This window comes from Symphodus melops (genome assembly GCF_947650265.1).
Source record: "Symphodus melops genome assembly, chromosome: 3".
In the NCBI taxonomy this organism is placed as follows: Eukaryota; Metazoa; Chordata; class Actinopteri; order Labriformes; family Labridae; genus Symphodus; species Symphodus melops.
The window spans coordinates 10,077,452-10,092,272 of NC_136693.1; the positions used below are offsets into that span (position 1 = coordinate 10,077,452).

A 14,821-nucleotide genomic window follows, 5' to 3' on the forward strand; every position below is an offset into this window, starting at 1 on the left:
GACAGACAAAAGTATGTTTTCATGCTGTAATAATAACTTCTTTTGGCCACTTTGGGCAGTGGAAACATTTTGTCATCACAAATTAGTAATTTTTTGTTTTAAGTTGATTTTGAACATTTGTGACTATATTTTTTAGAATGTATACATTCAATAGTCACAGAGAAACATTTGTATTATTGTACTGTATTATGATTTTTTTTCTATTAAACTGTCTTATTTATGCATCTTACATTGTTGTTTCATCATCCTATGAATGAATATGAGAATGTGGAGTCACTTCACGTTGCCTCACGACACCTTTGTCTTGGACCGAAAGCCGACCATCTCCTCGGTGTGTTTAGTGAAGCTCTCTTATAACGTTTAAAGCCCGTCTTATATTTGTATTTACTCTAGTCCTGTGCCTTGCTTCGTCTACTTTACCCTGCAGACTACTGTAGTGCTGTAAAGCCGTTCTCTCATGATTACTGGGCATGCTGTGGACATGGGATACTTTATTCTCATGTCATTGTTTTATTACATGGACTTTGAAACTACTATTTTAATTAGGAAAGTTACATTGCGTTTCTTTAGAGCATCAGTCCAAATTCACTAACATAAAAGAGTTATAACCAAAGCTGATTCAGGCTATAATGTTTGTGACAAACTCAATGATTTTATAAAAATACATTGTCAGATGTTGGGAGTTAATATGAGAGGTACAGTTATCAGCTCAGTCTGCTGTTATTCAAATCCTTGTTTTTGTACATAACGTTTGGTGTGCTGGTCAGTAAGTTCACCACATTAGTTTCAGATAGAAATATCAACATCTATTAACAAGGTGACTTCTTAATTTGTGTCTGAGCATTAATCTTAAAGTTCTTAACCAATGGGACATTTATTTGAGCTTCAACTGCACAGAGTTCCAGATTCTCTCATGTCCGAGCCTCCTGAGTGAGTTGGAAGTTGATGTAAAAGTGCCAAATAGTCTTAGATACTTTCATAGAAGACAGACGAAATCTCACAGGAATTTACAGACATTTAATACAAATCATTACCATAAAAAATATTGATTGCTTTCAGTCTTAGAGTAATAGCCAATTCACTTACAGTACATCACTTGTATTTAGAGCACAAGTGTGTTTTATTTAAAAAAAAAAGAGTTGGATTCTTTGGTTTTATCAAATCCTACTTAATTATACAGGAAAAGAAAAAATAACTAGATCAAAAGTGAGCTTCAGCTTTAGGATATTTTCAACCATTTTGTTGTTGTTGTTGTTTTTTTTTTCATTTATTTTGCTCTTTGAAAGGTGAAAGCAGCCTGTTAAAAATATTTTTCAGAGGTGATTTGGAAAGTTATATGGTTGCCTTCAGTTGTGTTAAAAAAGCAGCTTCTTGTAAAACACTCCAAAGTTTGTTGTATTATACACTTGTTGGAATCCACATTCCAACAAGGGCAGAAGAGGAGCACTCTGCCAAATCCTTTCTGGTTCTTGCCAGAACTGCCTCCAGCACCATCAGACAAATATAAAATACAGATATTGGTCCTGCGCATGTTGGTAAATAGCAAACCTTATCTAATTTGTATGTAGTCATAATGATAATCAACCCAATATTGTCTTCAATTAGCTTCAATGAGGTTTATTTTGGGTTTTCTGGGAATCTCAAATAGCAAACAAGCACCAATTAATGTTGCAACGCCTTGAGTACACTTGAGTCAAATTTACACGGCGTCACTGGGTCAAACTGATTCTCAAAGTGAAGTGTTTTGTTTCTATTATTTGTTAGTCTCAAATCAGTTACATAACTCACTCATTTGCAAAATCATTTATCGCTGTTTGTGTTCTCACATGGCTCCTGCAGATTAGAGAAAGAAATTCTCAAATATGTCATATTTGTCCTGAAGTCACCTTGCTTTATACGAGTTATGATAAAGTGCTGTTGGTTTATATCTGAAGTGAACTGGAATTACTCCTCCACTCAGAAAAAAATATAGAATTTGTTTATTCAGTGAACATAAACGAAGGTGAAATCTTACAAGTGTTGAGTAGCAGACCTTCATATTCTACATCTGTTACTATTCATTTAACAGCTTGAGTGTTCACGGTCCTTGAGTCTACTTTGCATTATCATCTCATTGGGACTTGATTTGCAAGTGGCTCTGATTTGCAAATAGTTCTGATTGGCATCTCATTAGCTGCTGAAGAGCAGCACAAGTGTCATCTTGTGTGTACGACCTGAATTGTCAACATAAATCTTGCACGCTCAAGTTTTATTCCTCAACTATTCAGTTTTTTTTTTTTTTTTGTAAAGCTGTTGATCATGCATGTCATGATGCCCACAGTAAAGCTGAGCAGAATACACAACCGTGACTTCTTGGAAGTCCTAATCGTGTAATTCAGTACAGTGTGGCAGCTTTAGGATGGACACTGGTGCTACAGGAGGATATGTGGGTCATATTCAGATTAGAAATTAAGCAAGGGTTAAATGAAGAACATGTTTTTGTAATTTCTGATTATTGTGTTATTGTGTGTTATCCTGCAGACAAGCGGTGGGGGTGGGGCAAGTGGAGGGTTTGTGTGAGTATGTGTGGGGTTAATGGCAACTCAGTTTATGACCAGCAAAAACATCAATTACATATACCAGTGCACATACTCATTCAATTGTACACATGAGTGATTGTGTGCACATCTGTGCTCACACAGTATATTGCTTCTATAAATCACTATAGTTTTGGTGCATCTCATTAATATGGTGAAACTTACCTTAAAGTACGTGTGCATGCATGCATGAATGGCAGGCAGCCTGTTTGAACGACTGCAGGGGGGGATTGTGTACGCTGAAATATGGATAGAGGCAAAAGGTGAAATTCTATTACTTTAAAAACATCACTGCCAGGGCATTTTTATGAGGATAAGAATGACGTGTCCATGCAAATTTTGATTTTCATGTTTTTCATCTACATATCAGAGATGTTCTTCACTGTTTCCATTTATTTGCCGCTGACCTTGACTAACTGAAGTGCAGAAAGTGCTCCCAGTTTCCATACAACCAAATAGAAACACATCGTTGCTATTCTGCAGCCGAAACCGCCGGAAAACACAGAACAGAAATGTACGTATTGACAAATTCATCATGCAATCTGAGGAGTACAAACTCCAGATTTCATCATCTTGTTCATCAGCAGCTCTTTCCAATGAATTATTTGTTGGCTCCGCTCCTCCTCAGCCCTGTCCTCCCCTCTTGATGTGGTAAAACCCATCAAGAATCTCTAAGCAGGCCCTGTCCTCGTCTCTCAATCAAAATCAGAAGCAAGCAGCTACTCACCCGATCTGCTGGCTGAATTATTTACCAGCCATTGATGTGTTGGTTGACCAGCAGTTTTTCTTCTGAATAATTCATGTCCCCTCCCCTCCTCGTCCAAAGGATTAACACTTTGAATATACTCAGATTGTATTTGTTGTGCTCTTATATGTGCACACCACATCATAACATTTGACTGTTAAAGAAGTGCCGCTAAGAAGTAAAGATGACCTTGGCTACAGCCATCATCCTCCTCTATGGAGATGCTTGAACACACACCACACTCACTGACTTACAAAATTCTGTTTGTGTGATTAATTCATGTTGATATCCAGCAAGGAATCTGGAGGGTAAGATATAACCGGATGATGCAAGCTTGTTTTAATTAAAGACAAGACAAACCCTCAAACCTGCAGCATAAAAATTAGCCTTAAATCCACACTCATTGTGGCTCCTAGCATACCCATGTGGTAAAGGCTGTAAATGAAAAACATCCAAAGACAAATCCAGCTTAGCTGCATACCTGTCGATAACAACTTTATCTCAAATGATTGCATGTGTTTATCCATGATTAAAATCCAGCTTTAGCAACAGCAGTATAATCTCCTTAGTGTAATTGGTCGTTAGATGCGTCACTCAAGTTGGGGAAAAGGGCTCTTGCCCTGTTTTTTATTTGTTGGTTAGCGATGTTCACTAATATCAGCTGCCCATAGCAGATAAAGTGTGGCTGGTTGAGGGTTAATTCGAGATCTGTGAGAATATTTGGTAAAGTTTGGGCTTTGTGGTTCAATACTAGGGCTGGCATCAGACCACATCTCTTAATACTTTCTGAATTCATATTCTTTTTTTTTTTATGACTCAGCTCAAAACACATTGGTACCAAGACATACATATTTAATCCCCCTTGAATATATAAAAACATGAATATATAAAAACAGCTTGGCACTGTAGTTTTGACCAAAAGTACCTCAAACAGGAGTAAATAGTGTGTTTGTAGTGCAACAATTCAGTTGCTGATAAATACAAAATATAACCGCTAACAGTTAGCATACTGACAGGTTGTGACACAGAGAGCCTCACACATCATGATGCTTCACTATGGTTCATAGACATAGCCCAAGCCTTCAACAACCGTGCATTGATTGAGCGACACATATTTGAGAAATCCGCATTTATTACAGATCTGTGGCTCATTGTTCATGTCTTGAATATGAAAAAATCAAAAGTAGTGTGAGGACATTATAAACAATGTAACTATAATTTAATTTTGGCTTAAATTATACTCTAAAAAATATGTGGGGGTTTTTTGTAGTTACTCCTTATAACTACAAAAAACTATTGTGAACGAGGTATTTTCATATTGTGGAGATGTTTGTTGGAACATGTTATTTATAGGTTGAAATTAGGACAATACTAGAAGAACACATATGGTCACCATAGTTTTTGTATTTTATTAAAAAGAATTATCCTTCGAAGTTTGCAATTACCGAGTAAAATGCAGGTTGATTAGGTGTTTTTTTTTTTTTTAATCTGACGATCACATTATTTTCTCACTTTTTCGTCCTCTCACTAACTGACCTGCTGCGTCTTTGCTGCTGCTTCCGCTGCTCTCAGCCCGTATAACCACCCTGTCGCAGCTGCAGCTGCCGTGAGGAAGATTGAAAATGACAGAGAGTGTCTTGGGAGCAGACTCGCATCCTGACACTTTTCTCCTCTGACTGGCAAATATGATCATTGTGAGAGCTCTCCTCCACCCTCTATTTACATTCAGAGGGATGTGCTCAAAGTGAATACTCCTGAGCTGTACAATTCACACACACAGCTGGATTCATCTGCTGGATCTCCAGTGGTCTGATTCATTAAGCCACATTACAACCTGCAATCCTTAGAAAATAGACACTGTACATTTTAATTGACTATAAGTGTGAGCTATTTGTCTCTCACAGTCAACTAGAGTTCTGTACAGCATTTTGGGACCATTCCTGGCTGTGACTGTGCTGGGTGTAGACTAAAATGGTTTTGTAGACAGGATGAATAAAGTCATAATCCACTGATACAAACTTCTATGGCCATCGCCTCATTCCATTACTGCAGAAACACATGATTTAAATGGCTTTAGGTGATAATTTCAGAGTTGACAAAAGATGGATATTCCTAGCATTAGACAGCAGAACAATGAAAAAACCTGCCTGTATTCTCTGCTGTATTATATAGCTGCATATTTTTTATTTAAAGGAGGTTAAACATCACACTTACAGCTAAAAACAAACAAACAAACATGATGTTCAATTACTCTAACAGAAATAACAGTTGCACTCTAGCACTCAACATTGAACTAAAAAAAAACACACACAAAGGAAAGTATGATTAATTTGACACCTCCTAAATAACACATGAGTTTTAGTGTCTGCATCTATCTGTGTGTGTGTGTGTGTGTGTGTGTGTGTGTGTGTGTGTGTGTGTGTGTGTGTGTGTGTGTGTGTGTGTGTGTGTGTGTCTGTGTGTGTCTGTGTGTGTCTGTGTGTGTCTGTGTGTGTGGGTGCTATTCATTATACCGACTACCTGTGGGAAGAAACTGTCTTGGAGACGGCTGGTGCGTGATTTAATGCTCCCCTAGCTTTTTCCAGATGGCAGGGGTGAGAATAGTGTGTGGGCTGCATGACTGCTGTCCTTGATGATGCTCTGGGCTTTCCTTATGCAGCGGCTAATGAAGATATCACAGAGCCGGAGGAGGTTGGTGCCAGTATCGTTTTAATGCTAGCTTTGCTGTGTTTTGCTGCAGCTTCCTGCACAGTCAAAACTGCCAACACAAACACTGTGATGCAGCCTGTCAGGATGTATACACTTTGTATGATGCAGTGATGAAAGTTAAGGTGAGCCTCAGCTCCCACAGCAAACCTTTAGAGACGCCTCACAAACTGCTCTCTTTGTTGTGTTTTTCTGAGGAGGGAGCTGGTGTTATGGAGAACTTTGTAATGTTTACAGGGTGTAACTTTAAAATGCATAAAATATAGCTGCTTGGTTCAAGAAAACCAAGATAAGAGGAAAACCAATGATTCATGCAAGCAATAAACATGATGCAGCCTGTCAACCTGAAGAAAGCGTGGCGATCGAGAGTCTATAGAGCCACTGCTCTGTGATGTTAAAGTTTGGCACATAAGAGCACAACATACTGTTGAAAATATTCATAAGCTTAGCATGTTAGTTTGCTTTTAATTAGAAATTTGCCTTGAAGGTACAGCTCGGGATTGTAATCACGTTTTACAGGTGTCTCATAAAGTTGCCAATTTTCTAGATTTGGCAATGTGCTCACATATATTGCTTTTGCACTTTGGTGTGAACACCCTGTATTGGTGCTATTACTCCAATAAGTGAAATAAGTGGTCATTAAATTTACCACTTAGGGTGTCTGACTGGAAGTGCTGATTTTCGTTCTCACTTAAAATGTAATGTATTTGAAACATGAACAACACTTTTAATTGACCAGGAAATATGAATTTGATTGCGACCTTTCTTTTCCTTGATCAGTATGTCCAGTGATCCTTTAAATGATTTCTTCTAATTATAAGTGTTCTAATGAAATATAAGCATAATTTTAATTTACATTAACAGATAATAGCAGCTACTGCAAGTGAACACAGCAAATTAAAACTGGGAATACAGTCTGTATTAATTAAGAAGTAACTTGGATATCCTTCCTTTTTTAATTTAAGGGCTTTTCAATTAAAGGTTCTCTTCATATAAAAGGTTATAATTACAAAGAATAACAGATTTTGGAGCTAAAAATATCAAAAGGTTTAAGCTGTATTTCCAAAAGTTGTTAATAGCAATTTAGAAACTTCATAGCAATTTAACAAAAGTAAAAACCCAATTAATAGGTGATCTCTATTTACAACAAATCTTTCTATGTGCGCAGTTGTGTGCCTGTGGCTCGGTTTGTTTGTCAGAAGTGTGATTGGTATTATCTGGTTGGCCCTTACTCTCGACACTCTACAATAACAGCCAGAGGCCTGTCCAAGGGTGACTACTGAGAGCATCCTCTCTCTTGGAGATGCATTGAGTGAATTAGAGCAGCTGCCTCACAGCCAGTGTTCCACAAAGCCTCATGTCATTCGCAGAAGTTTTCCTAATAAGACTGTTTGACCACTCAGGCTGTTTCATAAGTGTAACAGCAGGGGAGCCGTTCAATACAAGTTTCTCTCCTGGCCCTACAGACTGAAAGAATTGACTCTCATTCTGATTGGCAGGTTTGGCCAAATAGGTTTTAATGTTTTGTCAGCTTTTGGAGCAAATGAGTTTGCTGTAAAATGTCATAAAACTCATGAAACTTAAAGATATGAAGATATTACTGTTGTTTGATGCAAATTAACTGCCAGTGACCACATGTTGCAAAAAACAAAAAAAAAATTCCTGAACATGACTTTACATTATTGCTCTTTTATTCTTTTCCCGTGTTTTTTAGATACTGTTTTGTTGCTAAAAATTATCCATGTATAATCCAACAATTTAAAATGATAGCCAAGACCAAATACTATATTGTGTGAGTTGATCTTTTAATCCTCTTTGACTTTCCTGGTTTGAACTAGACTTCCAATTCTTGTTCCTATTGTAGATGAAAATCCTTAAAAACAGGTCATAAGTAGGTAGTATAATAAAAAAGGAGCTTATTAATGTCTCAAACAAAGGTTACTTAAGGTTATTAACAACGTAAAAACAGTCCTTTTTGTTGGACACTATTTTTAGCTGCGGATTTATCGCACGAGTGAGGATTTATGGAAGCAGGAGGGTGTTTGTGGGATCAACTCAAAATAATATCCAGTGCCCATGTTAATCCTAATGAAGTAACATTTCACCCATTGCTAAAGCGTTCACTGACGTGTTCTGGGACAACAATGCAGCCTTATAGCACAGAGAACCAAGCAATAGCAGGGACAGACAATGTTTGGCATCAGTTTGTTGGCACATTTGTTGGCAATCACAAGAATAAAGAATCTCACAGACTCTATGCTTAGAATTGTGTTCCTCCAATGTGTCTACAAGGCTAGCACATTTACAAAAAGGAACTGGAAACAGACACACATTTCATACATAACACAAGATAGACAATGTTTGATGTTTGTAATGTTTCAAATTCTTATACTGTATATTGTAAGACTTGACCTAAAGTTCAATCAAGTTCCTATATTTATGTGTGAAAATAGATAAATAAATAATTCTCCCACTCTCACCTACTATGAATGCAGAGGCTTATTTATATGTTCATCTTCATTTTTTACCTACGTACACACAGTAGATAATTGAACCTTAGCTCTACATATTGTCTTACAGGCACAGACTAATTATTGCAAGATGCTGTTTCCTCTGTAAATGTGATTCAAAGTCGACAGCCTTTGAGCTGTGAACATACTAAGCCCTGGAGCACTGTGGAACCCAGCGCTCTCAATCACTTAAACTCTCCAACCAGACTCATCTCTGGCACTGCAGACACACATTTCCACATAATAGATCACAAGTTTTTGTTTGATAGTCAATATGAACGGAAAGAAAGAAATCATGCCAAAATTACACACATGATAACATTATTGTCTAAACTCTTTATTCTCCATCTCCTAACCTGTCAGTGATGAAGGGCAAAGACCCCAGACAGGCTCATTACCAGCACAGATACATGTCCCAGCTCAGCCACTGCAGAAACGCTGACATGTTCTGCTCCCCTGCACTGAACCACAACAGTAACTAATTAGCATAGACACTACCTTTCTGATCAACTCACAGCAGCCTCTCTTGTTTCAGTGACGCACCATGAATCTAAATGAGCCAATTAGCTTATGCATTTCCCCCGGTACCCAGTTCACAAAGTCTTTGATTGAGATTGTGCAGCACAGCAATACGGCAGAAAGTTTAGCTGCAGGCCACTTCAGCCCAGAAGGGCCTTCCAAATCATACAACAGATACATCTGATTGTAGTTTGTAGCCACTGTTAACAAGTACACATGTAAATTCTCACTGTCAATTTTTAACATTGAGTCAACAGCCAGAATACAGGTATACTTTGAAGCCATTTCTTTGGCAGTTTTGTATAATGAAATAAACAAAAAGTACTTGTAATGTTTGTCATGAAATATCTAATAAGCCGTATGAATATTTAGGATACATCCAAACATTGTCAATGTCATTGCAATTCTACCCTTCTACAGATTTGAGAATAAGACTGCTGTGGATTTTTGTTTGCATTTTCTAACCCTTTTTTTTATTTATTATTTTGAGAGTATATTTGGTGCTGTCCTTGCAAGCAGAGGACCTTGTTCCCTGTATCCTGCTGTGAATTTTGAATGTGAATACGATATACATATATTGTAGATGGTGCTTCATGCAGCTGGAAATACAGGCTTGCTTAGAGATTGAGCACATAGGCACAAAGTCAACACTCATTTGAAACCAAACTATTTCTGTCAAGAAAGTATGAAAAGCAGTTACAAATGTTGATTTTATTTCTCCAGTTGTTGCAGGGGAAGTCCATTCCTAAACTGGGGTCTCTAGACCAAATTGAAACAGGGAGTGGAGACGCAGAGGGGCGTTACAGCGGCGACTGTGACGATGAGGATGGTTGTGTTGGTTCAGGCGGTGGCGAGAACAGAAGGAAAGTTTCCAGAGTCTCCAAAAGTAAGTCTCATCTCTTTTTTAATTTTATCAAACAATTTACCAATTAACTGCACAAAGACATTTAAACCCAGTACTCATTTCTCAAGCTTCCATATTATTTCCTAAGGAGAGAAAATATCCAATAACCAATTATATAACATCCAAGTGGTAATGAGCATTTTTTAGTATATAGAAGGGAGTATACAATATTGTGTGTATTTATCAGAGCAATGCATTAATTATTTATTCCATTCAACCTTCTTTTTCTCTTGATTGGATCAGTAGTGAAATGTTAGTGTATGTCTCTCTAGATGCTGCAAATGGGTGTTTGCTACCACGTTGATTTTGTTCATGATACCTGATCAATAAATGAAGTAAATATATCTGAAGTTTTGGGGTTTCTAAATAAACAACACCAACAGAAAAGTATCAACTATATATTTATCATGACACACTATGCTAAAGTTCCAAGACTAAAATTTCATCTCGTGCCTCTCTATGCCCGTCATAAATTTAAAGTTGCAGAACTTAATTTGGATCAGGCAAGTCATTCCAAGGTATAGTTCTATAATAATATTAATAAGACTTGCTCCAGTTTCTCTTTTATGATTGCCATAATAATAGTCATTAAAGATAACAGTTGCCATGGGGACATTATTGCAATCAAGACCTGTTACTTTAAAAATTATTGCTCCCACGAGGGCCAGTAACCCCTGATGAATCACAACGATGGAGCTATTGTCTTCATTTCACTACCTTTCTCACTTTCCTCCCAGCACACGTATTCCTTCCTCTCCTCTCTCCTCTCCATCAAACATGCTAACAACCTGATTAATCACCTGTCTCATTTTGCCTATGGCGACAGGAGGGGAGAGTGGAGAGGGAGGAGGGTGGGGGGGGGGTCATCCAAACAAGCCGTTCTGTCCGTGTAAATGTTTCCTTTACTGCTCGTCAGTCTGTCTCCAGGCTTTGGCAGCTCAGGCTCAGGGAAGCTACGTTAACAATCGCTCATCTCAGGCTGTAGGGAGTCTCTGACATTTACCACCCATTACAGCAGAACCGCCCTTTCCCTGTCACAAGCCAGCTCAGCCTGTCTGCCATATTTATGACCCACTGTCAGCTCTGACCTCTGCTGAGCCCCTGCTGCCTGACCCTCGCACAAATACTGAGGATCTCCCACCTGACCAAGACCTCCTGCAGTTTTATTTGCATTTATTGCTTCTAAATTGTATTTTTAAGTTCCTCTCCTATGTAGGTTACTTTATTTTGGTTTTAGTTTGTGTAATCTAACAAAGTCAGCTAAGGATATAACAGAACTCAAATCAGACTGTTTCACTGGTCCTAAAAAGGTGTCTCACCTGAACCCAAATCCATATAAAACTGATGAAATGCACGAAGCAAACTTCTTCAACTGTTTATCCATTTTATCTAATCTAGGGAAAAGAAAATAAGCTCTGAAATCATACCGAAGCAAAACACAACTGTTAGACAACACCAAGGGTCTTACCTTCAAAAAACTTCAAATAAATGCATGTGTTTCTCTTAAACTCAGAATTGAGTCATTTGGTGTTTATTCGAGGGCACAATTTAAATAGAAAGTGAAATATTGGTTTAAACCAAAACACCTCTTCAGCCTGCAGGAGTGAACAAAGGTCACAGATAAACAAGCATCCCACTGTTCTCTGAATCATCCTCCAGCGTCATTGTTTGTAACCATATTGGATGTTTAACACTTACTGACACTTATCGGTGTCATACCACTAATCCTATGAGACTGTTAGTCATGAATGAATGTTGGGTCATTGCCATTTACACAAGATCATTTATGCCAATTTAGCTAAGAGATTGAAATGAACAAGTCCCTGTGTGTTAAATAGGACTGACATATTGGCATTAAAGTTTAACACAATGAGGACCCTGCAGGAAAGGCTGAAATGTGAACTATATTATTACATAAGCATACAATGTTGCCTCCATCTTCATTAGGCAAGGCTTACATTTCCAATATGGTTGTGTGGCAAATCTTACTGAATTTTTACAGGTGCAGACTGGAGGAGAGGTGGATATTTTGCTCGAACAAGCAGCATGATGTAACTGAATACTTTTGTGTTTGGAACACATTCATTCATTATGCCAAATTGTAAATCCACTCAAAATAATGCAGGAATAGGATGCTTAAACATGAATCAAGATGTCATGAAGAAATGCCACAAGCAGGAGAGGAGTCTTTGCCAACTGTCTTATCTCTAAAGGATTGGAAGACGTCATGAGAAGTTGCTTGATGACATCAGATTGCAGATGAATCACTTGTAGGGAGAGGGTTTGTAATGTCTGAATGTCCATTGTGATCTTCATATTTCTATTCAGACTGGCAAATACTGTAAATCTGGATCAGTACTACAGTGCTGTCACCAAATGCTTTGCCAGTCAGTACATTCTTTGTTCCCCCATGGGTGGAAAGTCATTATTTAGTTTTATCTGTTGCTAAAAAGACAGGCAACGTAAGGACAAACTTACTGAATCTTACTGCAGGTACAGAGTTGATAAATTGTCTACCATGAGGACAAAACACAGTGGAGGAGGTCCAGTCCTAATGAGCGTTGTTAGTTTTTCATCTCAGTTAGAGCGCAAAACATAAAAACGGAGAGCAGAAGAGACAGAAATTCAATATTTAATGCAACTCCTAGGACCAAGGACAAATGAAACCACAAACCTGGGTAAGAGATCCATGAAAGTGAGATAAGAAACAAAGTATAAATAACATATCACCACAAACACAGGGTCAGCAAGCGTGGTTGAAAACACCTTTGAATAACTTATTTGTGTTTATTGTGGAAATATTAAAATGTGAATTAGATACTGGAAGAGTGAGATGTGTTAAAAAAAATCCAACAAAGTCACATAAACATGCTGTTGTGGTCTATGTTCAGATCTTATAAACTAAATTAGAGGGCTGTGTGATTCCTTTCCACCTGCTGTTTTACGTACAGCCTGCCTGCCTCTAAAAGAAAAGTGATAATGCAATTGCGATGCTAGGTTCTTAAACACCCGTGTATAATTTGATTTGATTTCTTTCTCCGCAATTACCCATAATCCTTTTCCTTTATGTGTTTGATGTTTATCAGCAGAACATGCTGACGATAGATCAGCATGATAAGGAAATAAAAAGGGATAAGCTCAATGCTGACAATACACGCTTGATTTAGAGATTATCCTCATTAAGCAGAATTACTGTTGTGTGAAAAAGATATGTACGTGATGAGAAGCAGAAATGTGAGCTACTACTTTAGAAATATATATTTTTTTATGTAAACCGGTTGCAGCAGGTTGAAATTGACTGCATTTGACTTTAGATCGTTGAGCTACCTGACCGAGTCTCAGTCTGAGGATCTGTTTTGGGGTAAACCCAGACAATTAATAAGAGCACACAGTGAAAACACAAGAGTATTGACTCACCAAATTCTGGCGATGCACTCACTACTCATGCCGACATACAGCTCAAAGACAGGCAGTGTGTATCCATGATCTTTCATGCATCCTCCTCTTCCCTGTTTTAATTGACTTACAGACATGTCAAACAGTCTCGCAAGCTCACACATTCAGCTTTTCCTTCAATTAAATAAAATACAAACACCTAGTACAGATGACTACCTTCAATGTCAAAACTATTGAAAGATCACAGTGTTGTGTATTCCAGCCTTTTACAGCACATGCTAAGCATCATAACATGATCACAGTTAGAAATGAAAACAAATAAACGGCATACTTGAATACGAGGCATAATGTTTACTACATCTCAGTGTGATAAGATACCTTTAAACCTCCAAATAACTCTTGCATTTTGGCTTACTTAGCGAGAACTGCATTGTGGTAAATTAGGTAAAGCCGAAGGAGCTGAGGTAGATGGGATGAGACAATTCTGTGCTGCAGCCCTACTTTATGATGAGATAATTACACACCTGGTTTAATCACATAAAAACCTTGCCTGGCTCAGCTGTGAATATAATATACCCAGTATGACTATTTTAGGCATGGTGGGCTTATTAATCCTGACACATTGGTTAAAACATAACAGAATCAACTAAACCATACTGTCATCTCAGTGAGGCTGCACTCGAGCACAGCACTGCTTTGGGCTAAACATTAGCATGCTAACATGCACGCTATACGAATTCTAATGCTTCTGGAGGTATAATGTTATGTATAAATTGTACTTAAGCTTAAATTGTTTTTTGTTTTTTTTGTGCAAGCCAGCAATCAGTGTTTAAAATAATAGTTTAATAAGGTTGACTAAATTACAGAAGTACCAGTGTAAGCTAGAGGATATGATTTTTTTGCATCAAGATGTTTCACAAGAAAAAATCAAACTTTGAATTGGGGCTAACTTTAATGGAAATTAAATGAAAAATCAGAGTGATTCATATATTTTCAAAAAATTAGGTCGTACCATCCAATAATAATTCAGATATTTCAAAACTAAACTTTCTGTTTGTGTTTTCTGTAAACAAAACATGTGATGGGTAACAACTAAAAGTGTTTTTCATGCGTCAGCCTCGATTGGCAGCTCTTTGTTTCTTATCTGTCCTGGTGGGGTTTAGCTGCAGACACTATGACTGCTTGTAGCGTGAGCACTGTACTGCAAAGAGACATCTGTCAGACACTGAGGCAGCAGGAGAGACACAAATCGATTCCTAGCGAGTAAGCACAATGAGGGTAAGGGGAGAGGCAGCTTTACCACCCCTCTTATTAATTAGGAGTGTCTCCGCAGGCGAGTATTTGATGTAATTTGAGCCTCTACCTCACAGGCCAGCAGTAAATGACTTCATGTAGCTGTTGCTTGTAACTGTTGCAGAGCTTCCCCTTATCTAGTGTCAGGTGATAATTTTCAGTCATAATTTAC

The 14,821-nt window shown here is 37.9% G+C and overlaps 1 protein-coding gene across 1 annotated transcript in view; it reads left to right on the plus strand.

Moving 5' to 3' along the window:
* The window catches only part of gpc5a (glypican 5a), a 108,404-nt gene that overhangs the window by 59,173 nt on the left and 34,410 nt on the right, over positions 1-14,821 (plus strand). Inside the window, exon 8 of the mRNA XM_079339816.1 lies at positions 9,780-9,942. Within this exon, the coding sequence (XP_079195942.1) occupies positions 9,780-9,942 (163 nt within the window). The remainder of the gene's footprint in view (positions 1-9,779; positions 9,943-14,821) is intronic.